Source organism: Sciurus carolinensis, chromosome 4 (genome assembly GCF_902686445.1).
Source record: "Sciurus carolinensis chromosome 4, mSciCar1.2, whole genome shotgun sequence".
Taxonomy (NCBI): domain Eukaryota; kingdom Metazoa; phylum Chordata; class Mammalia; order Rodentia; family Sciuridae; genus Sciurus; species Sciurus carolinensis.
Window position 1 is genome coordinate 36,849,654 of NC_062216.1, and position 26,228 is coordinate 36,875,881.

The 26,228-nt window shown below is 40.6% G+C and overlaps 1 protein-coding gene across 1 annotated transcript in view; it reads left to right on the plus strand.

Moving 5' to 3' along the window:
- Stox2 (storkhead box 2) overlaps window positions 1-23,692 on the plus strand; it is a 104,304-nt gene extending 80,612 nt beyond the window's left edge. Inside the window, 4 exon segments of the mRNA XM_047549986.1 lie at window positions 2,260-2,328; window positions 2,331-2,411; window positions 10,877-13,142; window positions 17,186-23,692. Of these exon segments, the coding sequence (XP_047405942.1) occupies window positions 2,260-2,328; window positions 2,331-2,411; window positions 10,877-13,142; window positions 17,186-17,381 (2,612 nt within the window). The 3' untranslated portion in view covers window positions 17,382-23,692.
- Window positions 23,693-26,228: the final 2,536 nt, after the last annotated feature.

The window sequence follows — 26,228 nt, forward strand, 5'->3', positions numbered from 1 at the left end:
TCTGTTGCCTACCAAAATACTGTAGGACTTTTGCAGTGGGCTTCTCTTTTAATACTTATGTCTCAGAAGTCTGTGAGTTCTAAGTTAGATCAGTTCTGGTTTCTGCTGATTTTTATCTCATGGACCTTCTCCTTTTCTGAATTTGGGTAGCTCTTTCTTCCTTTGGTCATTGAAACATTGTACTATTCCTCTTCTCACGTCTGTCTTGCAGAGAGTGGCCACATCGGAGCTGATGGAGCCTCCTGTGACACAGGGAAGGGGAGGGAGGGCTGCACTGTGCTGGACTTGGCAGAGTTTCAGGCCTCAACCTTGGACACAGTCCTACTGCCCTGTCCGATGCACATGCTGGAGTGTCCCCACACGTGGTGATCTGCAACTCTGTCACCTGGTTTTGTCCATCAAACCATTTCCCTTCTAGTTCATCCAAGTGGGTTCAGGTTCTCCCAGAGGACCACTGTACAGTCCTACAAGCAAGGGGTTTTGCTTGGGCACAGCTTTAAGGGACAGTGAAGACAGTGAGCCGATCCATCCCAGAGTCCCCACCATCTGACCCTGGTCTCAACTCTGGGCAGCTACAGTAGCTTACGATGTGAGAAAGCATGCTTAAGAAACACAAAGGGAGAGGTTATGTAAATACATGTGGGAAATAAGAGAAGGAGCTCACAGATACCCTGCTCGGTTGATAGTGTTCACCTTCCTTCTGTGGGACTTCTTTTCAGTTGACATCATAGAGAATCTCAAAGTATAAACCAGGTGGCACTCAGGTTACTTAGGGCAGACTCTCCTGCTCTCTCAGCCTCTCCCTTTGCTGGGGTCACCGCTACCCCAGAAATCTCCAGAAAAATCTGGGGCTCTGGGAGCTTTACTTGGTGTAAAGATTTTTTAGATGAAGATAGATATTTGCCTTGCAGGTTGACACCTCCTGAAGAATTGTCTCCCTCGCCCCTTTGACACACTGGGTCTTCAGCAGCTCTGCTCCCACACCTTCTTTTAGGGGCCATGTGTGTGCGGGAGGCCACAGTCTCCTAGTGCCTTGAAATCTGCTCGTCTTGCTCCCCGCCGGCTGTTATCCATGTGGCCCCCTCAGGCATCTTTCTGCTATTCCATCTGCCTATGTCATTCCTTAAGTTCCTCCCATGGCTCGCCATTCCTCATAGGATGAAGACTTCCAGCACTCAGCTCTTTCCTCTTGGTTTTATTTATATTCCTGTCTGCCTTGTCTGCTCCTCCCCAGAAAACACCTGCTTACAGCTCCTACCAGCCCCGGGGCCTCCCCACCTCCCAGCACCCTCCCAGCAGATGGTGGGGCTCCGGGAGGGACTGGGACTCACTGTCTTCACTGTCACTTAAAACTGTGCCCAACCAAAACCCCTTGCTTGTAGGACTTACAGTGGTCCTCTGGAGAACCTGAACCCACTTGGATGGATTAGAAGGGAAATGGTTTGATGGACAAAACCAGGTGACAGGGTTAGCACCCTCCTGCTCCTTAGTACTGAATTCATATTGTAAAGCCTTGGATAAACTTCACAACTTCCTGTTTTGTTTTCTTCTTTTGGTGGAGGGTGGTGGTGGTGCGGGGGATCGAATCCAGGGCCTTGTGCGTGCTAGGCAAGTGCTCTACCACTGAGTTACATCCCTGGCACAACGTGCGGTCACCCCCAGGTGATGGTGTACCACCCTCCTCTCTCTGCTCTGAGCAGTCTTCTCTGTGCACCAGTCACACAGCACTGTGACCTTTGACCTCATTGTCTCCTCCACTAAAATAGAAACTAGAGATGCTAGTGGGAAGGGAGCCTACTCATTTTCTATCTGCAGTTCCCAGTCCCCCAACAGATGTGTGACACATAAAGGCACTCAGCATTTGAATGAATGAATCATCAAGTTACCACGGATGAATTTGTGAAGATGTGAATGGCAGTTATTAAGTAAACCAGCTCCGAGTTAATAAAAATATAAACCATTCTTCAAAGCCTCATTGCTGCAAGACTTTCAGTACTCTATTCAAATGAGCTCTCAGGTCTTAAAAGGAAAGTTTTATTTGTTGGGACTACTGGAGCATCTGCTGTGTGTGGAGCTCTCTCCACCTGTGTGGAATTGGCTGTGACCATAACCAGTTTCAGCCTTCAGAGCTGATTGTATTCATAATCCAAGGGATAGAGAGTAGACGTGGGCAGGCGGCTACATGTGAAGGTGCGTGTGTGTGACAAATGACTGGATGTTTTAATGAACTGCCCTCACTTGAAAATTGTCTTTCTGCAGGTGATGTATCACCAATCAGTATGTCTCCCATCAGTCAATCTCAGTTTATTCCACTCGGGGAAATCCTCTGCTGGCGATATCGGCAATGAACTCGGCAAGAAAACCTGTCACCCAAGAAGCACTGATGGAACACCTGACAACGTGTTTCCCAGGTAATGAGAAACGAACAGAGCAGTTGCCACATGGATGTGTGTGCTGGTGGCTCTTGGACTTCAAAGGGACTCTTCTGTTCTTGACATATTTAACCATAACAGGGGGAAAAAGAAAATAAAAAAACACTTGACCAAAACTACCCTGAAGCCTTTCTTTCTGCTGTCATTAAAGTCAAGGTACCTAAGTTACCTCAAAAATAAGTTCACTGCTTCATCCCTGATATCTTAAATTGGCACTGAGCAAAAGAAATTCACTCGGAATCTGTGAAGAACCTGGCAAAAATGACCAGGATCTCATTCAACCTTTGCCATCCAGCCTTCCTTATATACATGAACATGAGTCGTCAAGGGGCTGGGTCAGAACAACCAGAAATTTCTCATCCAAAGTGGTTAAACTATAGAATGAGTAATATTCAAAATAAGCATATTTCACAAGTTCATGTTATGGCTTGGTGAGCTTTAAGAATGTATTGTTTGATAAGTTAGTTTTAAATTAATTTTAATTAATTAGTTAATTTTAAAAGAAAAAATAAAAATATTTGCTTTCCTCTTAAATATTATAGAGAAGGCAATAACCCAGCTACTATAGGATGACACTTGATGCTTCCAGGGCTAGAAGATGTCAGGAATGGTAATAAGCTAAAGAATGCATGCCTCATCTCAACACAGCCCCTTCTCAGCTCCAGTGTATTGTTACCACCTGCAAGGCACAGAATCCTGCCAGAGTTGCCACATCTAATTTTTCAAGAAGAATCTGGAAACTCATTTTATGTGAAATCCCTAAATTTCCTTAAATTTTCAATTGCCGCCATTGTGTGTGTGTATGTTCAAATATGCGCGCGCACACAAATCATATGTATCCCAGCAACATGCAGGCCAAGTAAAATACAGTATTAGGCCACCAGTTTGCCAAACTCAGTATGGACAGAGCCTGTTCCTAGGTTGAAAAAGAAGTGACATTAAAAACGAATGCTTGCCCTATGTAGTGGTGCACACCTGTAATTCCAGCAACTCGAGAGGCTGAGGCAGGAGGATCGCAAATTCAAAGCCAGTCTCAGCAACTTAGCAAGACCCTGTCCAAAGTAAAAAAAAAAATTAAAAAAGAATGTTTGATAGATTGTTCATTTCAGCTTAGAAGGAAACCTTAGTTAAATATAAGCTATTGGCTGTATCATTCAGCTTGTGCTAGAGAGAATGCTGGGTAACAAAGAATACAGAACATCGGGGTCACGTAGCAATGACTGCTTATTTAGCTCCTTGTCTGTGGGTTCCCGGGAGTCAGCTAATTCAAACTGAGGCCTAACAGGGTGGCCCCCCGCTCTGCCCGTACCCCATCCTATTTAGAAAGAGGCAAGCAGAGGCCTCCTCTGATAGGAATGGCAGAGGCACAAAAACACAAGTCCATTCCACAAGGGCTCTTCAACCCTTTGGTCTCACTCTGTCTATTAGCATTGCGTGAGCGAGAGCAAAGCTGACCAATCCCAAAGTCAAGGTGGTTTGTACCCCACACATGTGGAAATGATTGGAAGTGCCAAGGCTAATAGTAATCTACTTGACCATACTGGGTTTTCTAAAGAAACTTCAGGTTTTTCTCCTAGGGATTCTTCCTTCATTTTCAATTACCTGAGTAATATATTTTTGATATCAGATGTAATGTTTAAAAACTCTAATATGAACCCACCCTTGCAACCTATAAATTACCTTAAATTTTGTAACATTATCAGTGCATTTTCTTCACTGATTGTTTCTTTTTGTTAACTTCCAGGCAGAACTTTTTCTTTCAGTAGTAAGATAAGCAGAATCCCAGGGGACTGCTTTCTTGGAGGGGACAGATGCTGTTGGCAGATTCTGTGCTCTTGTGAAGGATGGCCCTTCTTTCTACCTTATTCCTGGGTAGCCACATCTGCTATCAAACAACCCAGCAGCTTTTGAAACCCTTGTTTTTATATAGCTTCATGAGAGATCATGTAGCTTTTTCAGAAAAGGTTACTCACTTCCCATTTCTGAGAAAGAAGAGAAAAAAACACACAGTCAGTATGTAATAGTGAAATGCTCATCACTGTCAAGCAGCTGGAAACAATATCACTAAGGTGAAATACCTCATAGAGAAATTCATAGATTATCTATACTTGAAAGAATAACACTTTGCTAATCTTTATGGTAGGTAAAAATAAATCCCAAGGCCTTGGTCTTGAGAGGAACTGAGAGGAGCTAACTAAACTCTCTCTGTGATTCTGGTAACTATTGACCAGCTCCAGAAGTTTGGAAGGACACTGTTCAAACTTAAGTCTAGGACAGGGGTTTACAGACTATATCCTACAGGCCTAGTGTGGCCCATCGCTTGTTTCTATAAATAAAGTTTTATTGGAACACAACCATGCCTATTTGATTATGTACTGGCTTTGGCGCTCCATATTGCAATGGTGGAGTTGAGTAATTGGAACACAGATCATATAGCTCAGAAAACCTAAAATATGTACTGTCTGAATCTTTACAGGTAAGGGTTTGCCAGCCCTTGGCTTAGGGCATGATGATAGTTATTTAAAATTTTGTTCAGCAGTAGTTCCTAATTTTAAACTATTATTTCATAAAAAATGAGATTTTGTGTCCTGCCTGCTTTTTTTTTTTCTTACCTCCTTTCCTCCATTCTTTTCTTTCCCTCCTTTGATTTTTTTTTTACTTTCTTTTGCTTTCACTTAAGCTATGTCAGAACAAAACACTTTCAAAAACTCAACACTGCTTAAATTCTACTTGAAAAAAGATTTTTTAATGATAATGCTAAAGCTGAAGGGATTTGAGTGTCACATTTATATTTTTTGTTTTTCAAAGGTAAGAGTGTTTATTTCTTTAATACCTTATTTGAAAATACAATTTTGAAGTCTAATTAAATATGAAAATATTTGAATTCTCATATTTAGCACATAGTTTATAAATACAAAGAATAGTCTAAAATTGGGCCTCTGTTCCTGTTGTGGAAATCCATATTATAAAGAGTTTCCAGTGACAATTCTTCTAGAAAAAAAGATATGCTATACTGAAAAATTTTTATTATCACCTTTTTATATAGGTTGAATTTTTGAAATCCAACTCAACAACTTTTTTTTGATATGTGTTTTTAGTCATAGATGGACATGATACCTTTATTTTATTTATTTATTTTCATGTGGTGCTGAGGATCAGACCCAGTGCTTTACACATGCTAGGCGAGTGCTCTACCACTGAGCCACAACCCCAGCCCCCAACTCAACAACTTTTATATACCAGTTTCCATTTCAGAATTAAAGAATATTTCTTAAAGTGTTTAAAAAGGATATATACTTGCTTCTCATATTTTTCAGGGAAAGGAATTAAACTCAGGGGCACTTAACCACTGAGTAACATTCCCAGCCCTTTTTATTTGTTATTTTTGAGACTGGACTTAAGTCCTCACTAAGTTGCTGGGGCTTGTAATCCTCCTGCCTCAGCCTCCCAAGTGGCTGGGATTACAGATATGTACCATGCCCTACTGCTTATATTTTTAAAGACCTTCTCATCCATTCATGCAGAATGAGTTATTGTTTAAATTGTTAGGTTAGAACTGGATCTTTCTGGGAGGACGGCTGGCCTTGAGTGAAATGCAGTTAGACCTATATTAGGTTGAGTGTGGGAGTCAAGTTCCTTTTTTTTTTTTTTTTTTTTTTTTTTTGGTACTAGGAATTGAACTCAGGGGCATTCAACCACTAAGCCACATCCCCAGCCCTATTTTTTTAAATCTTTTTTAGAGACAGGGTCTCACTGAGTTGCTTAGTGCCTCACTTTTGCTGAGGCTGGCTTTAAACTTGTGATCCTCCTGCCTCAGCCTCCTGAGCCATTGGGATTACAGGCGTGGGCTACTGTGCCTGGCTCACATTCATTTTTAAATATGTTTTTGCTTTGGAAGATGTTAAGGTGTGCAAAGGAGAGAAGTCGAGTTTCAGCTCTGTTAGTATGCAAAGCTTTTCCTGTTCTTTAAGCACTCAAAATTCAACGTGGACTTCAGGAGTAGAATCTGGAAGTGATGGAATACATAGACATTCCTGGTAGCCATCATTTTTCCAGGTTAGCCCTGCAGATTACTGGTAGAACTCAGGATTTCATGACAATTGAAAATATTAGTCATGAGACAAGGGCTTAATAATAAAATAGTAGTAATAAATATCAATAATTTTCAATTCAATCTTTGAAAACACAAGGTAGAAGTATGGAAAATGGATTGGATGGAGAGAAACGAATGTTTATGGTTTCTTTTTCTTTCCAAGTAAACATGATTTGATTTATGAACCGAAAATCCAAAACAAAAAGCAGAGGTGCAAATGCTCTATGGAATTCTTTCTTATCTCTTCTTTTGGAACAACCAGAGAACTTGTTCTTCATGGTAAGTAAAGATGGCTGAATTGTAGTCTTGATTCTCTATAGTTCCATGAGTTTTCCGAGATCATCATTTAAAAGGCCTGTACCGTAATCAGCACATCCTATAACAATTCAGTTCTTGTTTTAGAGTAATGGCTGCTCTTAGGAATTACACCTCAGCTTTCCTTTAGTAGCAGCCATAGTAAATTAGTCCATCCTGAGTCTCAGACCATTGAGGGTACAGCCAGTTTTAAACAGGGTGGTGTTTTCTTAATTACTGTGCCAACAACTGCACCTTTCTTGACACTACAGTGTGGGGAGTGTGTCCTCCCCTCAGGAATAGCATTTTGTGTGAATTAAGTCTTCTTTCTGTTATTGGTTAGAAGGCCCTAATTGTTAGTAGGGTGGAGAAGTTCTTTTAAAAATGGTTACCTGTGACCATTTTTTTTTTTCATTTTATGATAGTGCTCAAAAATGGCATGTGTATGGTTTAGGTTATATCACTAATAAAATTAAAATGCACTTTTGTATGGAAAGTTTCACAAAATTTAAAATGACTTTTATTTTACCGGTCTTAAAATCATTTGTACAAAATAACCCATGTACATTTGTCAAAAGTTAAGCATTAGCCGGCGTGGTGGCACACGCCTTAATCCCAGAGACTCGAGAGGCTGAGGCAGGAGGATCGAGAGTTCAAAGCCAGCCTCAGCAACGGCAAGGTGCTAAGTAACTCAGTGAGACCGTGTCTCTAAATAAAATACAAAATAGGGCTGGGGATGTGGTTCAGTGGCCAAGTGCCCCTGAGTTCAATCTCTGGTACTCCCGCTGCCACAAAAAAAAGTTAAATTAGGGCTGGGAATATAACTCAGTGGTAGCATGCTTGCCTAGTACGTGCAAGGACCTACATTTGAAAAATAAATAAAAAGAGTAGAACATTAGATTAAAAGGAAGCAATGCAATTCAGAAATTAAGTAATTATGTCAATCAATACATTATCTATGAACAGTGTTATCTTTTCTACCTTGATCTCTAAGGAGACTTTCTAAGGGAGGATAACATAAATGTGTGTGTATGTTACATCACATTTGTGGACTCTCTGTCTTTGAGACTGCAGACCTTTTCTAATATCTTTATATCCCACTTTCATAGTTTTGGAAGGATTCGGGGATCCTAAACTTCTCAGGTCATCCAGCTGTTCTACACAACATTCTGAGAAGGTAATCTGGGTTTTCATGGATCCTGACCCAAAGTTTACTACTAACTAATATTTGTTGAACACTCACTATACATCAGGCACTGTTGTACAGGCACCAGACTCAGACAACAGCACTGTGAATGTAGGCACCATGATTATCCACATTTTGGTGACAGTGAACAGAAGCTCAGAGATATTAAGTTGCCAGCTACACTAATGACACCAGCCACATTAGTTTTCTAGGGCTGCTTAACAGAAGTTTCTCATCCTACATTCTGGAAGCCAGATGTCTAAAATCAAGATGTCAACGAGGTTGGTTGGTCCATTCTGAAGTCTGTGAGGGAATAATCTGTTTCAGGCATCTGTCTTTGGTTTGTGGATGGCCATCTTCTACTGGTGTCTCTTTATATTATTTTCTCCCTATTCATGTCTCTGTGTCTAAATTTTCCCTTTTTGGAAGGACATCACTTATATTGGATTAGGGCCCTTCCTGGTGATCTGTTTGAACTTGAATACAGTTATAAAGATTTACAAAAAAGGTCACACTGGGAGGAGTTACCACAGAATTAGAATTTCAACATATGAATTTGGGAGAGCAGTGTGAGTTGACTTCCCATTATAACATATAACTGAAGTGACTGACTTGGAAGGGGCTTATTGTGACCCCCAGGTTTAGAGGTTTCGGCCCATAATCATTTGACCTCTTTACTTACAGGCTTGTACTGAGGCAGGACTTTGTAGGAGCACCTAATGGAGCAAAACCGCTCTCCTCATGACCAGAAAGAGAGAGGAGGAGGCAGGGTCCCACAATCTTCTTCCAGGCCACACCTCCAGTGACCTCAAGACTTCCTACTAGGCTCCACCACTCAAAGGTTCCGTTACCTCCCCAGAGCACCAATCTGGAGACTGAGTCTTTAACACATGGGCCTTTTGGAGGCAGACATTCCAGATCCAAACTACAGCAGGGAGTGAGGGAAGGGAGCAAGGTGCATAATTCATCCGTTAACACCAGCTATCAATGACAGAGCTCCACCTTCCATCCAGGAATCTGGCCGCAGGACCCAAACTTTCAGTCTCCACATTACACTGCCTTAACCACGTTTGGTTGACAATGTGAAATTGCCATTTTGTGGGTCAGACATGGCTGAATATTGGCAGTTATTCATATAATTCAACCTGACCTGTTTCTAAATGATATCATTCAGATCAATTTTATAAGTTTATCACCCTTTATGTGATGAGAAATGCAGAATACCCAGGAAATAAAGTAAATGGACTATAGCCTGACAAATTTTTACTCCCTTAAGGATTTATACTCTTGATTCTGCCTCTTAAGGTGGAGAAGACATAAACATGCACACAAAACCCTTTGAAAACATCATCATTGTACAAAGAAGCATCGATCATCTTTATTCCTGGTGTTTCTATTCTAGAAAATAAAGGGATTTGGGACTTAGTGATCAACCTGATGGTCTTTTACGAGTGTGTTTATTTAGGGACCGCTGGTTAGAGACTAGGAGAAACACCTCTACCTGCTGACTTATGACAAAAAGTAGAATGTTCTCACCTGACTTTGACCAGGGCTGCAGTCAAAATTGAAGGTGATGATGATTTAAAAATTAGAGGGTACGTCAGAAATAATGACCAAGTCTAATTGCCCTTTTATATAATTCATAAAATTAAGTTTAAGTAAACATAATCCTTTTTTTTAAAACGGGGGTATATGAAGTAGTTCCAATATATAGTCCTCTACATATGTTAGATTTGTTTTTCATATCAAGGTAGCTGTTCTAACATTGCTTTCCTAATTACTTTTATTGAAGATGCCTTTTCTGTAAGTTGATATCACATTATGTAATATTTTATTATTTTTCTCTCACTTAAAAATAGCCTGTTTTTTCTTTTTTTTTTAATATATTTATTTATTTTTTTTAAATTGTATACAAATGGGATACATGTTGTTTCTCTATTTGTACATAGAGTCAAGGCATACCATTTGTGTAATCATACGTTTACATAGGGCAATGATGTTTATTTTTTTTTCCCTTCCCCCCCACCCCTCCCACCCCTCTTTTCCCTCTATACAGTCCTTCTTTCCTTCATTCTTATCGCTCTCCTTATCCCTAACCCTAAACCTAACCCTAAACCTAATGCTAACCCCTCCCACCCCCCATTATTGATTGAGTTCAGTGAAGGTTTGTATCAACAAACCGGATGTAATGGCACATGCCCATAATTCCAGTGGCTTGGGAGGCTAAGGCAGGAGAATCGCAAGTTCAAAACCAGCCTCAGCTGGGGAGATAGCTCAGTTGGTAGAGTGCTTGCCTTGTAAGCACTAAGGCCCTGGGTTCGATCCCCAGCACAAAAAAAAAAAAAAAGTTAAACTGCAAAACCAGCCTCAGCAATTTAACAAGGCTCTAAGCAACTCAATGAGACCCTGTCTCTAAATAAAAAATTTTAAAAGGGCTGGGGATGTGCCTCAGTGGTTAAGTGTCCCTGGGTTCAATTCCTGGGACCAAAACAAAACAAACAAAAAAATTGCAATCTCACCTAACTTCCATCTTTCTCTTCCAGCCTTCCCCTGACACCCTTAGTACTAGAAATGGAACCCAGGGCCTCATGCATGCTAGGCAAGTGCCCCACCCCTGAGATATATCCCCAGCCCTCTTTGAACTCTTATATTTTCTCACTGTATAACCAGTAATAGCAATAGACATTATCAGAGGAGACTAAGATGCATACTAAACTTAACGGCCAACCTCGTCTGGTTCCTGCTTACACGCCCTGAGATGGTACTTGGGAGCTTGTCATTACTAATAGGATTCTGAAAATTAGGAATCAAGAACAATGTTCCCGCTTCATTCTCACAAGTGTTGTTTGTTTGTTTGCTTTTTGGTTTCAGGTGTTCCAACCCCAAGCCAAGAAATCCTGCGGCACACGCTGAACACGCTGGTACGGGAGAGGAAGATCTATCCCACTCCGGATGGCTATTTCATTGTGACCCCACAGACTTACTTCATAACTCCTTCCCTCATAAGAACTAACAGTAAATGGTACCATTTGGATGAGAGGATACCTGACAGGTCTCAGTGTACCTCTCCACAACCTGGAACCATAACGCCCTCTGCCTCAGGCTGTGTCAGGGAAAGGACATTGCCCAGAAACCACTGCGACTCTTGCCACTGCTGCCGGGAAGACATGCACAGCATGCATGCGTCAACTCTGCAGAGGAAATCTGCCAAGGACTGCAAGGACCCTTACTGCCCTCCTTCTCTGTGCCAGGTGCCACCCACTGAAAAGAGCAAAAGTACTGTAAATTTTTCTTATAAGACAGAAACTCTCTCGAAACCTAAAGATAGTGAAAAGCAGTCAAAAAAATTTGGGCTCAAGTTATTCCGGCTAAGTTTTAAGAAAGACAAGACCAAACAGCTGGCCAATTTTTCTGCCCAGTTTCCTCCAGAAGAGTGGCCCCTGCGAGACGAAGACACGCCAACTACCATCCCTCGGGAGGTGGAGATGGAAATCATTCGGCGGATTAACCCGGACTTGACCGTGGAAAATGTCATGAGGCACACTGCACTAATGAAGAAACTTGAAGAAGAGAAAGCTCATCGGAGTAAAGCAGGATCCTCTGCCCACCACAGTGGAAGAAGTAAAAAGAGCAGGACTCATCGAAAGTCCCACGGGAAGTCTCGGTCACACAGCAAGACGCGGGTGTCTAAAGGAGACCCTTCAGACGGCTCGCATCTGGACATTCCTGGTGAAAGAGAGTATGACTTTTGTGACCCTCTGACCAGGGCACCCAGGGAGGGCTGCTTCATCATCGAACATAAAGGTGACAACTTCATCATGCACAGTAACACGAACGTGATTGAGTCCCATTTCCCCATGACACCAGAATGGGATGTGTCTGGTGAATTGGCCAAAAGAAGAACTGAGATGCCTTTTCCTGAACCTTCCAGGGGAAGCTCCCACTCAAAAGTGCACCGAAGCCACAGCCATACCCAGGACCGAAGGTCCAGGAATGAGAGACCCAGCAAAGCCAAGGAGAGGTCCAGATCCATGGACAACTCCAAAGGCCCCCTGGGTGCTTCTTCTCTCGGCACACCTGAAGACCTGGCTGAAGGCTGTAGTCAGGACGACCAGACCCCCAGCCAGTCCTACATCGATGATAGTACTTTAAGGCCTGCTCAGGCTGTTGGTCATCAAAGGGCTCACCTCTCATCCACAAGCTATAAAGAGGTATGTATCCCAGAAATAGTTGGTGGCAGCAAGGAACCTTCCAGTGCTTGTAGCCTTTTGGAGCCAGGCAAACCACCTGAGAGTTTGCCATCCTATGGGGAACTCAACTCCTGTCCAACCAAAACAACTGCAGATGACTATTTCCAGTGCAACACCTCTAGTGAGACAGTACTCACCGCACCGTCACCTCTGGGGAAGAGTAAGGAGGACCATGACACGCTGACCCTGGCGGAAGGGGTGAAAAAGCTGTCTCCATCTGATAGGCAGGCCCCGCATTCCTCCAGGGAGCCTGTCAGCCACAAGGAGGAGTCACCGAAAGGGTCAGGCGCAGGCCCTGCTGCTTCGGGTGGAGTGGCTGAAGGCATTGCCAACGGACGCCTGGTCCAGCACCACGGTGCGGAACCCAGCAGCCTGGACAAGAGGAAAGAGATATTCAGCAAAGACACACTGTTCAAACCTCTTCACAGCACCTTGTCTGTAAACAGCTATCACAAATCAAGCCTGTCCCTCCTCAAATCTCACCCGAAGACACCTGCTGACACTTTGCCAGGCCGATGCGAGAAACTGGAACCGACCCTGGGGACCTCGGCAGCACAAGCCATGCCAGCTTCCCAGCGTCAGCAGGAGTCTGGAGGGAACCAGGAAGCCTCTTTTGACTATTACAACGTCTCCGATGACGACGACTCTGAGGAAGGAGCAAACAAAAACGCTGAGGAGGAGAAAAATAGAGATGACGTAGGCACCATGCAGTGGCTTCTTGAGAGGGAGAAGGAAAGAGACTTGCAGAGGAAATTTGAGAAGAACCTCACCCTCCTCACCCCAAAAGAAACCGACAGCAGCAGCAACCAGAGAGCCACCCATTCAGCCCGGCTCGACAGCATGGACAGCAGCAGCATCACCGTGGACAGTGGATTCAACTCCCCACGGTAGGGAGAGGTGTCTCTGCACACATACACCTATCAGGGCCTGGGGCTTTATGCAGATACCGTGAGAAGTTTCTGATTTCACAGTCTCAGTTCTGTGAATGAGGGTTAAGAGTTGTGTGTGTTGTGTTGTTAACAGCCTGTTTCTGACTTCTTTTTCAGGAATTGAAAAAAAAAGTTTCTGCAGCTGTAGAGATCACCAATCTGGACTGGTGGGTTGGCTCCTTCCCTCAGACTTACATCAGTCTGGTCTAACTAAGACCAACACGTCCCCATATTTTTTCTTCTATTCCTGTTGCCATCATGCTAAAGGAAGTGTTTTTTTTTTTTTTTTTTTTTTTTATCTTTCAAAAATAGTAACTTTTTGAAGAAATGAATAGTCAATGGGGAACAGGGATGGGGAGTTACCTAATGCCACTAGAGGGGTCCCTCTAGTGAGAATGTTAATCACAGACCTTAAAACCTTTCCAGAGGACCTGGAATCTTGCTGCCACCCCCACTTTACGCAGCCTGCCCACTTGGCTAAGGCATCTTCCTCTCACTGCCCTCTTGTCTGCAAAGAAATGGAAACCTGTTCCTCTCAGAAAGGTCAGGGGCCTGTGCGCTAATGAGTCAAGACACGCACCAGCACTGTTACTTTTCTTCCTGCGGAATTGGTGACAACCCATTAGGCCCATCACAGTCGCTTCCTTTTGCAGGTATTGATAATTCAGAAGAGTTGATAATTGAGAGTATAATACCTGATGGTCACGCCCAAAGCACCGAAGTTGTTCAGGGGTTACAAAGGCAAACCAAGGAGTCTGTGCAACTTCCTTTTTTCTCCTTAACTCTTTCTTCTCCTTAAAAGGGTAACTTGGGTCCTAAATCTCCTTCTAAATTCTACTCCAGATTGGTGACTCTGAGATGCAGAAATAACTTCGAAGAGATTGACATTCCTCATCAACTGTGATTCCCAAGATCTTATAGTACTTATAATTTTAACGAGTACCCAGATAGGATTATGGACTTCATATGTTTATTTTAATTATTAAGAATTAAAATTAATTCTGTTGTGATCATTTTCACCATTTCTCTGGATACTTTGGGGATGGAGCATCCCAAAGTCAGAACTGGGAATCATTAATCTGTTTGTCCCATATCAGGCCTTTGTTATTTCTTAAAAGGGCTAGTTCCTTATTATAATTATAATAGTTATTATTATTATTATTATTTTGGTCATGTGAACGTTTGCAAGTTAACCTGTGTAAGTCTAATGTCCAAACAGGCCACAGAGATGGCACTCTGGTTACAGTTGGTGGGAGACCAGGAATCCCAGGTCTCCTCTACCTGTCCCTTGAGGATGGATCCCTGAGAAACCTCAGTCATCACACCCAGTCTTTAAATCACTGGGTCTATATAGTGACTTTTCTAAGAAATTGTTTTTGCTAAATCACTTTTTATCCCAAACCAAATTTTTATTTATTTTCCAATTTATCTTCTCTATCCTTTTCTTCCTATTTTCCTGTTCTACTCTTTTTTTCCTCTGGAAATCCATGGAGTGGGTACCAGATATACATAATTAAAGGTCTGTAGTCTGTGGCCAAAGCTCCACATCATTGCTTATTGAAGACATGTTTTATCTTCCTGTATCTTTGTGTTCCACTGTTTCTTTTTATGTAGACTCTACTGCCTGGTGCTTCTCATACAATAGTTTCAGACCCTATGTGTTGTCCCCTTGACCTCTAGACTTCCACAGGCAGAAAACTGTAAAACTCCATTTTATAAGGACACATTGGGAGTGGTTTAGTGGATTCTAATATAAAACCCTACTACTATATAATATTAAAAGATTTTGTTTGTTTAGGGGTTAACAGAAATACTCATAAAATAGTAGAGCCAGTATCTCTGCATAATATATTATCTTGAAACTTGGGGTGCAGAATATAGAATTTATGATTGGGATTATTTCTTAAAGTAAATTATTTTCATTTTTTAAATAACATATTCAAGGGTTAAATGCTTTGTTATAGTAGAAGGTAAAGTTTGTTCTACGGAGACTGCCTTCACACATTAGCCACATGTCTATACTAGCACTATTACGAGGTAGAATTTTCTCTACGGTAGCATGCAGATCGCCCATAAATTTCATGCAGTTAGAGAACCTACAGAACAATTCCTAATTTTACCTCTTTCATATTTAATATCATTGGTTAGAAGCCAGATGACAAACTTTATTTCTATACGCCTCAATAAAGTCACAAAGTTGCCTAATGCATGAGGATGTGCAAGAGAATATTTGATTTACAGAGTTTTCAGCATGAGTAGTGTAGTAGCTAAGTAGCATTATCATGCTGATCCCTTCCCATTGCTAGACATGGGAATCTTCAGTGCACCGTTCATTCAGATCTTTCAGTGAAATATTTCACTAAGCAACTAAGATGCAAGCAAGCAAGATGATTTTTCCCTACACTTAAAGGCTTCAGTCCTGTCCCAGTGGTCCCATTCAGCCACATTTCCAAAATTTTTTTAGTCCAGTCTTTTGGAAATGAAAGGATATTGAAAAAACAAAAAGATTAGAAACTTATCTATGCTATGAGGTCTCATATTGATGAAAAATCTTGACATGAAAAGCCTACAAATCCATATCTAAGGCCAAAAAATGTTGAGCAACATAATATGAAAATCAGGGAGACCAAAGGCTACCAGGGTGTGTCTGCTTAATGTATGGCATGGACATGGGCTATAGAAGCCTAGGGCCAAGGGAACGCTCGCCAGTAGAAGGATGAACAACAGAGCTACTTGGTTCACTTCTCCTACCTATTACTTCCTGGGAATTTTATTTTTAAGGTTGCTTTCCATTAGCTCCCTCTAAAAAATAATTAAATTTGAGAAATATGTTTTATTGCTAACAGTCCATTTCTATTAACTGTTTATCATCATATCCAGAGTCCTCAATATGAATGTCATTCTCGTTATTACAATGGTAATGAAATATTTTCTTTATAGAAACTGGACTATTACATATATTTATCACTATCAGTACATTGTACTGGTCAGACATCTTACAGCAGAGACAGCTCCCAATTTAGATGATGTGTTGGGGATGAAGAGGGAAAGAGAGACATCTCCACCACAATTCTTGACCTGTTGACCACACGGAGCAGGCTTACAAGCTAAAGAGGTTCTTACAGCCACTCTGAGGACCTTGAACATGAAATCTGCTCAGTTCCCCTGGATCAGGCTCAGTCATCTGCATTTCTGTTCTTGCCCTGCTTGTTTGAAATGTTAAATGTTCTACATCTCTTAAAGCATTTAAATAGGTTCAAGGATTTCTAATTTAGAAAAATTATAAGAGAAATGGGAATAATAGAGCTTTTAACCTCTCTTCTATAAGAATCCTTTTAAGAAGAAAATATTTCTACCAAAGGGAGGCAGAAATGAATGTAAACTTGATGAATAAACGGGAAAAAAACCTAAGGTCCTTTGTCAGAAAATACGTTTTAACTAAAGTGTTAAAATTTGACACAGAGGTATACAGTGTTTAAAAAGAATTTCATCCCCATCAGTGTGGGAAATTAGCTAGTGGCATGCTTCAAGTCCACCAAAGTCAAACTCTTCTAATGGACGAGGCGAATGCGGTCATTAGGGTAAAATTACTGAGTTTATTCAGGAGCAGTTATGCCCAATGAATTTCTAGCCTGAAATGAAATCATTACACTGGTATGAGTATTCACTTCTAAAACTAATGTGATAGCTTCTCCATCACATCAGATTTTGAAGTAGTTTCTGTGAATATGAAAAGAAGGCACAGTCATTTCAAAGTGTACTTGGTGATTGAGAAAGCCTTTATTCATTCCGCGTGCTGCAGATCGTAATGTGTCTGTTAAAGCTCCGGGAGCCCCGGCTGGAAGAGCGGATGCGAGTAATCAGTGGAGATGTATATTGATATGACATTGTGAACCGACAGAGGAAATCCATTAACGACATCATTCGCTCTTCCTCTGGGGCTCGATGTAGAACTATTTATGTTCAAAGCAAAACAAAACCAAACCTTTTTACTCTTTTAGTACTCGGGAGAGCCTGGCTTCCAACACATCAAGCATTGTTGAGAGTAACCGTCGTCAGAACCCCGCTTTGAGTCCAGCCCACGGTGTCGCTGGTTCAGCCTTCAACTTCCGTGCGAGTACAGATCCCCCGACCAACGAAGCTGAGAAATTACAGAAACCTTCCAACTGCTTGCAAGCTTCTGTTACTAGTGTGTGATAGTCCTTCTGCCTCAGATCTTCTGTCTCATTCAGTACAGCAAAGTTTACGACACTGGGACTGATGTTTACATCTTTGGAAAGACAAGCATCTCAAGCACAGTTTTTGTGTTTACTTAAACTGTGCAGCTAAGTAGGCTAGGGCAAAAAAACAAAAATCTTTATTTCAGAGTATTGCTTTTCACATTTATGGCTCTGTAGCAACTGAATAGCAGTAGGGGTGATATGTATACTTTGGCTTCACTAATTGTATCTGAGCACACATAGGAAAGTCTAGACACTGTAAGTGGAATATGCGTTTTCAATGTCATGCAGTTGCCAATTCCATTTTAAAATGCCACAGATGTGTGTTGCTCCCAGTCTGTGGTTCAGTGGGGCCACAGAACTGATCCTTGATACTTCCAAAACAAACAAACTAACAAAAACCCATGCCACCACAAAAATGTCAAATGCAAGGGTCCACCTTAAGGGAAATCAATGCCAAACTGACCAGAGGGACCCCAGCCCTTTGCGTGTGAACCGTTTATGCACCTGTCATTTTTCACTGTGAGTTTCGTGGTACTGTTTTGCAGGAGTCGATGGAAGTATGTCAGAAGGGGTGGCGATGGAAATACTGGGAGTGTCTGTTTTCAGGATTTTATTTTCAAGTGTGACAGATGCTTGTCTTGATTTTAAACCTTCCATGATCACAAACAGGAATATAGGCCTTTGAATCAGAAGTGGATAAAGGAAGGGAATCCCCAATCTGGCTGGGGCACAGCACTAAGTGAGGGAAGAGGTGATGTGGACTTTTTTAAAGGTATTAATCAAATATTGAAGGAAGATAATTTCCTCCTTGTGATACTTATGATGATCCTATCTTACTATAATAGATACAATAATTAGTTTGTTTAAAAGCAAAATGTTCTTTGTGATACAAATGGAGAGTATGGCCTGGGGATGTTATTCTTTCTAATGGAAGGACATAAATCTATTTTATGTAGTTTTAAATAGAATGCCTAAATTAGGCTGTGGGAGATAATTTTTAGTGGTTATAGGAAAGAGCAAATTTAGGGAGAGTTGAACTTCAGGCCTTTTATTCCTGGGAAGATATCTATAGAGAAAACTTTTAAAGTAATTTTTGATTAGAAATATACATGCCCATGTAATAAGCCACAGAATGAGCTCATTCTGCTAGTGTGGTATAATCATAATTTGTACTCCCCTAAAGTTTATCAGAATAACAATTATGCATAATGAACTATGCCAGAGTAATGTTTACAGATACTTTGTAACCAATTTCAGGAGGTGTTTTTAGGCAGATGTATAGTCATTAGCCCAGCTTATTTCAAAATGATTTGTTAACATTTTGCTTCGGTTTACAATGTCATGTCGAACACAAAGAGGGCTCAGCAGCAAAGGATTACAAATAATTAAGCGTCAGTCTTATAGGAAAGAGACATTTCAAAGTTTCTGAGCTTTACTTTCTGAGAACGATGGAATACATCTATAGATAATGGAAAACTATTTGCAAAAGGGTTTCATCTGACCCAAGTAAATGGTCTGACATAAAGTTATATTTGTATGTCTAGTGGCATGTGCTATTTGGAGCCAAACACCATTTTTTAAAAAAGTTTTATATATATATATTTTTTTCAACTTAGATTTAAATAATTGGCATAAAATTTGTGAGACACTTCTGTTCCCAGCTTAGATTTAATCACTAGCAATCAGTTTAAGGAATACAGTGAGATACATAGTCGGACTCATTGTTGAAACATGAATACTCGCTCATGCTTTATCAGCTATTTGAAAGTTGCATTGGGTCAAACTGGACTCCTCAAGTTTGGCATAATTCCCTTTTAGTGCTTATTATGGTGAAACTTAAGCACATTTCTTAGTGAACTGCCACCCTATTGAAATGCTTAAGCCAGTTGACTTTTAATCTCATGTCTTATTTCCTCCAAGGCATGCCTCAACTGCTCAGAAATGCACCGTCTGTCTCATTGCTTAAATATGTCCAGAAGGAATGACAATGAATCTAGTAGACTACATAATCTGTTTCTTTGGGGAGTTGTATACCATACAGTTACTAAATTTTTCTGTCTAAATTTATTTTTTCCAAAAACCTGCTCACAAATTTTTGTCATCCTCAATTCATAAATAACATAACCATTGTAACAGTACATTGGCCTCTGATTGACCCTCTGAAAGTAGCCATTGGAATAATCAAATGCTAGTGTGAGCAGGAAAAGAAATCATTAACCTTTAAGAGAAGCTTTAAAATATGAACTTATCGATATTTCACAAGAAATAGGTTTACAAGAAACGTTATTCAAATAAAACGTGTTCACCATTTGCCTGACACCCTGGGGTACATGATTTTTTAAAAGAAAACTTCCTTAGACCAGTAGCCATTTAGCATAGAAACAATGGACAGTGAAGGTGATATACCATGTAAGCAGACGTTCCGTGTAGAAATACTCTCCTGAATTTAATCTGGATTCTTGATTGGAGGAGAGGTGGTAGCGGGAAGCGCATGACATACGTGGCATGTGACATGTGACAACTGTGCATGTCCAGGTTGATCTCACCCAGATGGTGAGGTTCTCCATGCCCAAGCCCTCGGGCCCTCTCCAAGCTTTGCATACTTTTCCTCCAGTGATACCAGAGCTTCGTGTCACACAACTGCTTCTCTAGTCTTAGAGTTTATCAACTGAAAGGTTTACAAAACTGAATCTGGTTGAATCTCTGTGAGGCGTTCAACTTTAAAGGGTCAACACATCTGTCGGCATTTTGCACACTTATGTATTATTATGATACAGCATATTACTTTATGGTAATTTTTATTTTTACATATAACTACCTCCATGAATTTGATGAAATGGCAGCAGTGTGTTAAAGTGTATTGTTTAGAAAAGCAACATTTAAAACTTTCTTAAACATGAGGCCATGCGTTGTGTGTGTGTCGGTGATTGCCTCTGGGGACTCATGACTATCCCATTGCCATGGTTTTCTTTCACAGCATCCTTTGGCTTTCAGATGGAATTCTGTCTTCTCCTCTCTTCCCCATGAAAGCACACTTGATTTTGTCACAAAGGAACGGAAGTTTAAAGATTCTTGCCTTTCCCCCACTCTCCATTCCTGCTAAAAGTTCTCTCTGGCCAAGAGCCAATTGGTAAACATAATTTGGCAAGCTATTCACTCCTATGGAAATCTGATTTGATGGCTAGGTTTTCAGTAACACAAGGCACACAAGAAATTAGAACTGCCAGCTCTGAAGCACTTTGGGCCTCTCCGCCTTTATCGTATGCCACCCTTTTGAGCCCCAACTTCATCTTCATTAAAGGAGCTCTGCCACGTGTTCCATAACTTCTGTTAGATAATTTGTATTCCATTTGATATAATTTTGCACATCTCAGGGGACCTTAATGAGCATATGAAAAGGGTGTGCATCCAATAGCGAAAACAAATAGAAGAGCTAAAAAGGGACTAACTGGGTAAAAGTAGCACATGAATGCCTCTCTGTGTTGGGGAGCTCAAGTTCAGGAAACCTAAATTGAAAGAATCTGCAGTAACATTGATCAGAACACCAGCTGTTCCCAAGTCTCTATTTTTCGTAACCCAACCAGCATTTCTAAAATGTAAACTTAAATTTTATTGCAGTCACCATCAGAAGAAACCTGTTTTGTGGAAACAGAAGCTTCGTTCCCCTTTCTGTTTGGCACAGCTTGGTAAAATTCTACCCAGGATAAACCACTGATCACCACAAAGTGTACTTGAAAATAAAGTTTTTAACTTAAATGTAGGCATATTTCTCACAATACAATAGGGATCATTTTGGGAAAAGTCTCACTGTTTGTAACATGGGTAGGATTCGGAGCTTCATTTAAAACCCAACAACCAATGATGATGTTGCTCAGTTCATTTTGGGATCTCAAAGTGCTTCCAAAGCATTAGTTAACAGTTAATAAGGCAGGTCATATTTGTAATACCCATACTTGGGATGACTTAGATTACCCAGAAACACAGTGGCAGCTATCAATGACCTATTTTCTATCTGTTTGATAGACCATCATGAGAAATCACTAAATACAATGCTCTTTTTCTGATGTGTGCTAATAAAGTTTAAAAAAAAAAAAAGTACAATCTTACACCTTGGTCTATTTTAATTCAAAAAAGTTCAGGGTGTTTGGAATCTTGCACCTCAGCACACATTTCCGGTATTGAATGATCAAGTGGGAGAGTAGCAGATTCACCCAGATGCCCTTGCAGTCCAAGGCCGATCCAGACGTCCACCCCTGTTTACAGTGTCATACTGGGTTTCTATAATTCCCGTGCTAAAATACCATCTTCAGGAACAAGACTGCTTCAGGCAGTGGAAGGTGCTGAAACAAACTTCAATTAAAAACTTTATCAAGTAACTCTTCACAGTGCTCCATGGCACAATAGAATTTCAGTACACCACATATCGAGTCCTACTTTGTAGGATCTGACCCAGTTCTAAGTGTTTTCACAAATTAGGAGACAGAAAACCCTTTACAGGAATCTTCTCCATTACCATAGGCCTGTCCCCAAACCAACTAGCAGTGCTGTCAGATCACAGTGGACCCCAGCAAGTGATTGCTTCTCCTCCTTCTTCCTTCCACCTTCCCCCAGAACAGTCCTGCCCATTGCCAAAGCCATCCAGTACTCTCCTATTAGTGAGAGACTCTTCTGTACATGTTTAGGGCTCCGGGAAGCTGGAATACAGGAAAAAATGAATGTGAAACCTGGGAGACATTGTTTTGCTTTGGGTTAGTAAAATATGAGCAGGAAAGAGATTACTATCAGACTGAGCTTTGCCAAGAAAGAGAAAGAATCAGCTGTCACCCCAGCCTTCTTGCAGAGGTTTTAGGGTATTAAGGTTACATCCAATATTTTCCTACAGATTTTTATTTAGGAGACATTTCATAAATTATATGTATATGAAAAAATGATTATTAAATTCCCTCATGTGTTTGAAACAGGCATTGGCATCTCTCTGATTGAGTTAATGTCTGCATGTTTTGCAGCAGCATCCAGAGAGACATTCCCCAGTGATCACTCTTAACACATAATCCTGTGTTTTTACAGTTGTTCTATGACTTAACAATTGATGATTTGTAAGATTCAGAATTCTACAAAGCTTAAGGGGGGCTGAACCTTCTTCTTATGATTGTATATTATCAGTTCTCGGGCTTTAATTGCTACTTATTGGCTCTGCGTGTGAATATGCACACACACACACACACACACACACACACACACACACAATGCCAACAAGGGAATAGGGTGTTTCCAAGTAGGCAGCGATGACTCTGGAGATGGAAACGCATGGTTAGAATGTAAGGTTAGAAGCTGGACAGGGCCATGTGCACTTGCCTATCTTCCTGTGCAAAGGCTGACCTTGGGATCCCCCATTTCCTCCTCCCACCAAAAAGAGGTACCAAGTCTGAGACCTGAGATCTCCTCCAATACCAATCCTCCACAGTTCCGGGAAGTCAATCTTGCAGTATTCACTCAGCAACCCCTCCCCTTCCTTCCCTCGAGAGTCTCCCTCCCTGCCTCCTTCCCATCCCCCCACCTAGGCACTGACACCGCCACGGTTTCCACATTGGAAGGGCAGAATACTGTGCAGTATTGTGCACACATGCTGGTTAGAAATAGAGCTGCCCTAGGGTCACCTTTATGTAAGTATTGACAGCTACAAATTAAAGTCCTTAGAGCAGTTGACAGAGATACTACTTTCTGGAAGAGAATTAAATTTGAACATCAAGTTTAAAGGGATCATAATTCTGCAGGTATCTTTCTCTGAGTGACTGAATGTGACTATTGCATTAGGGTAAATGAATTAAGAAGTGCAAGTGGGATTTACTGTATGTTAGAAAGGAGTTTTGCAGCCAAGACTGCCTTGAATAAAATGTGTTTGCACTGAAAAAAAAAAATTTAAATTACTTGGTCTCTGGTTGCTGTAAAGGTCATCCAAGATGGATGTTCTGTTTATATTGTATAGTATTTCATATGAAATAATTACAGTTCATGAAATGTCTTCCCTAATGTTACTGATTTATAACAGCACATTTGTAACATGGTTTTTATTGTGTCAGTGTACCATATTGTAAATGATGATTACTTGTCATGCTTAGTATAATAACTTAAAAGAAAAAAAGGACAGGGATTTTTGTAAGTCTATATTTGAAAGTCCCTCCATATGGTAATATTGTGTTCATGTTGTTTATGTAGTGTTGTGTGAAATATCCATTTTGGATTGTGTTACTTTTTAAGATATTAAATAACATTTGGTTATATGTCTAAGTGGATTTTTTTTTTGATACTTGTGAGCAAATATTTTAGGTAAGATCAATTTATTTCTTCAGTAACAAATTTCAACTGTACACTCTTTATTTTTAGGGTTTTTGAGTGAACTACAAACGGAAATTTCTGATCGAAATTCTTTTTCCCAGGAATGTTGAAAGGTCACATACTGCACTGTGAATTTGAAACAGTGAGGGCTAGGGGTGGATGTAACTAAGTTTTTTATATGAAAGTATAAAGCAACACAGTTGGTTTGGGGAGTTGCTTTGTATTAGCACTCCTATTATAGCTTTTATCCCCAGCTGAATGTGACCCCCTCCCAGGTAAACACTAGGAGGCTGTTAATGTTTCCGTGAGGCACTTGCATGACTTCGGAATGCCTGTTCAGTTGCCTTCGAAATCTATAGACTGGGCCTTCCGTGTCCATAGGCTCCAAATTCCAACTGTGTTCAACTGTGGGATTGAAAATATTTTTAAAAATTGTGCCTGTACTGAGTATGTACAGACTTTTTCCCTTACCATTTTCTCCTGAACAATATAGTATAACATCTACTTAAACAGCATTTACATTTTACTAGGTATTACAAGTAATCAAGAGATGATTTGAGGGTGTATGTAAATACAATGCCATTTTACATAAGGCACCTGAGCATTTGCAGGGTTTGATATCCTGGAACCAGTCCCTTGAAGATACGGAGGGACAACTGCACATTTTATTCTCCTTGGTGGTGGCAAATCTTTGTCTGAGAATGGATACTGGTTTTTTATTGTCATTTTTGTGTTTTTTTCAAACGAAAAGTGGTTTGCTGTCAAGTAAACGATTAAACTGGGAAAAAGCACTTTTAGTCAAAACCACTATGGAGCTGTATCCAGTTGAGCCTGGTTTTCTTGCAAAGGCAATTCCCAGAGCAAACTTTCCAAACCAATTTTACACAGTGACTGTGTCTTTTGAAATGGCATGGAGACCCCCCAGGTGAAGATCTTGAAGAGCAAGTCTTTCTTTCCTTGTGTAAAATTGTCTATAATTTTTTAGGCACGAAGTTAGGAGAACAAATCCATTGTGTTCAACTCTAGAACCACAGGCCTCTGTGGTAAAGGGAGGGTCATTGTGTGTTCCTTTCAGAAAGATCCAGTGAACTTGGCGCACAGAGGAAATGTGGCAACTTTCTGGCTCCTGTGAGAGAATGGTCACAGTTCATAAAAATCTTTTCTTTCCAAAGGAAATGGTATGGTTTTAACTTATTTTTAAGTGTTTAGTGTGGTGGGAATTTTTTTCCTTCTCTTCATAAAGAAAATCCAAGGGAGGTGCTCAATATTTGCCTCCTACCCTGTTTGCGACTGTGAAATTGAGAACCATTGAATAATAAAAAGGAGTTATTCACCTGACTTTCAAATTTTTTTAATTGTAAAATCTTATTCCTACTATGGGAATATTTGGTTTACTGATAGTCTCCTCTCTTCAGGCGAAGTGACTCCAGATTTTTCCTGTCAAGTAAATAGTTCCTCCTCTAACACACAAATCAAGTGTACAATGAATATATTCACATTGCGCATTGCCCTGTGCAAGAGTTTCAAGAAAAAGCAAGGCACCTACACTTGAGAGACTGGATAGGATTTTTTATTTATTTATTTATTTATTTTTTGATGAACTTCTTTTAAAAAAATGCAATGAGAGTATAAAGTAAGAGAGATGAAATTTTAGATGAGATTAGTGCATGTTAGACAAGAGAACTAAGGCCAGAGAAGTTAGTTTGGAATCCAAAGGGCAAAATTGATCTATGGACGACAGGCATGGTGGCACAGGCCTGTAATCCCAGTGACTCGGGAGGCTGAGACAGTTCAAAGTCAGCCTCAGCAACTTAGTGAGGCCCTAGGCAATTTAGTGGACCCCGTCTTAAAATAAAATACAAAAAGGGCTGAGGATGTGGTTCAGTGGTTAAGAGCTCTTGGGTTCAATCACTGATCCAAAAAATTAAAAATTGATCTATTGATGTTTGATTAAAAGTAAATTCTTTGCTCCACAGGTAGGTCTAGGGCATTGGGCTGTTATCTACCCAAAACCTGTATGCACTTGTCTGGGAGACCATTTAGGTGGATTATTTGTTCATCCCTCAAATTCCATCAGATAAACTCCCTGATCATCTCCCTTCACATTTCCCTTGTTTGTCTTTAGTGTGAAGTTCCATGCATTATTTTTCTATTCTACTACCTTGACTTTCTTTTACTTTACTGCTTTTTCTAAAGATATTTGTTTTATTTTATGCTATTAGCATTTGGACTCAGTCCTGATCTCAATCACTGATAACCACAATTGATTACTAGTGTTTTAAAATTTGCATTTATATTTATATTGCCTTATCCCTCTTGTGCCTGCCCGCTGTCCGCCCCATCTTATTTCCATTTGGTTTTGCGTTAGGAACCTATTGACATCCAATACTTCTGTAGGAATCTGCCACTCATTGCTTCATCAAAGGTCTGATAAGTAACTAGCAACTTGCAGACAGGCGTAGATAGATGGTTTGATGACAGATGT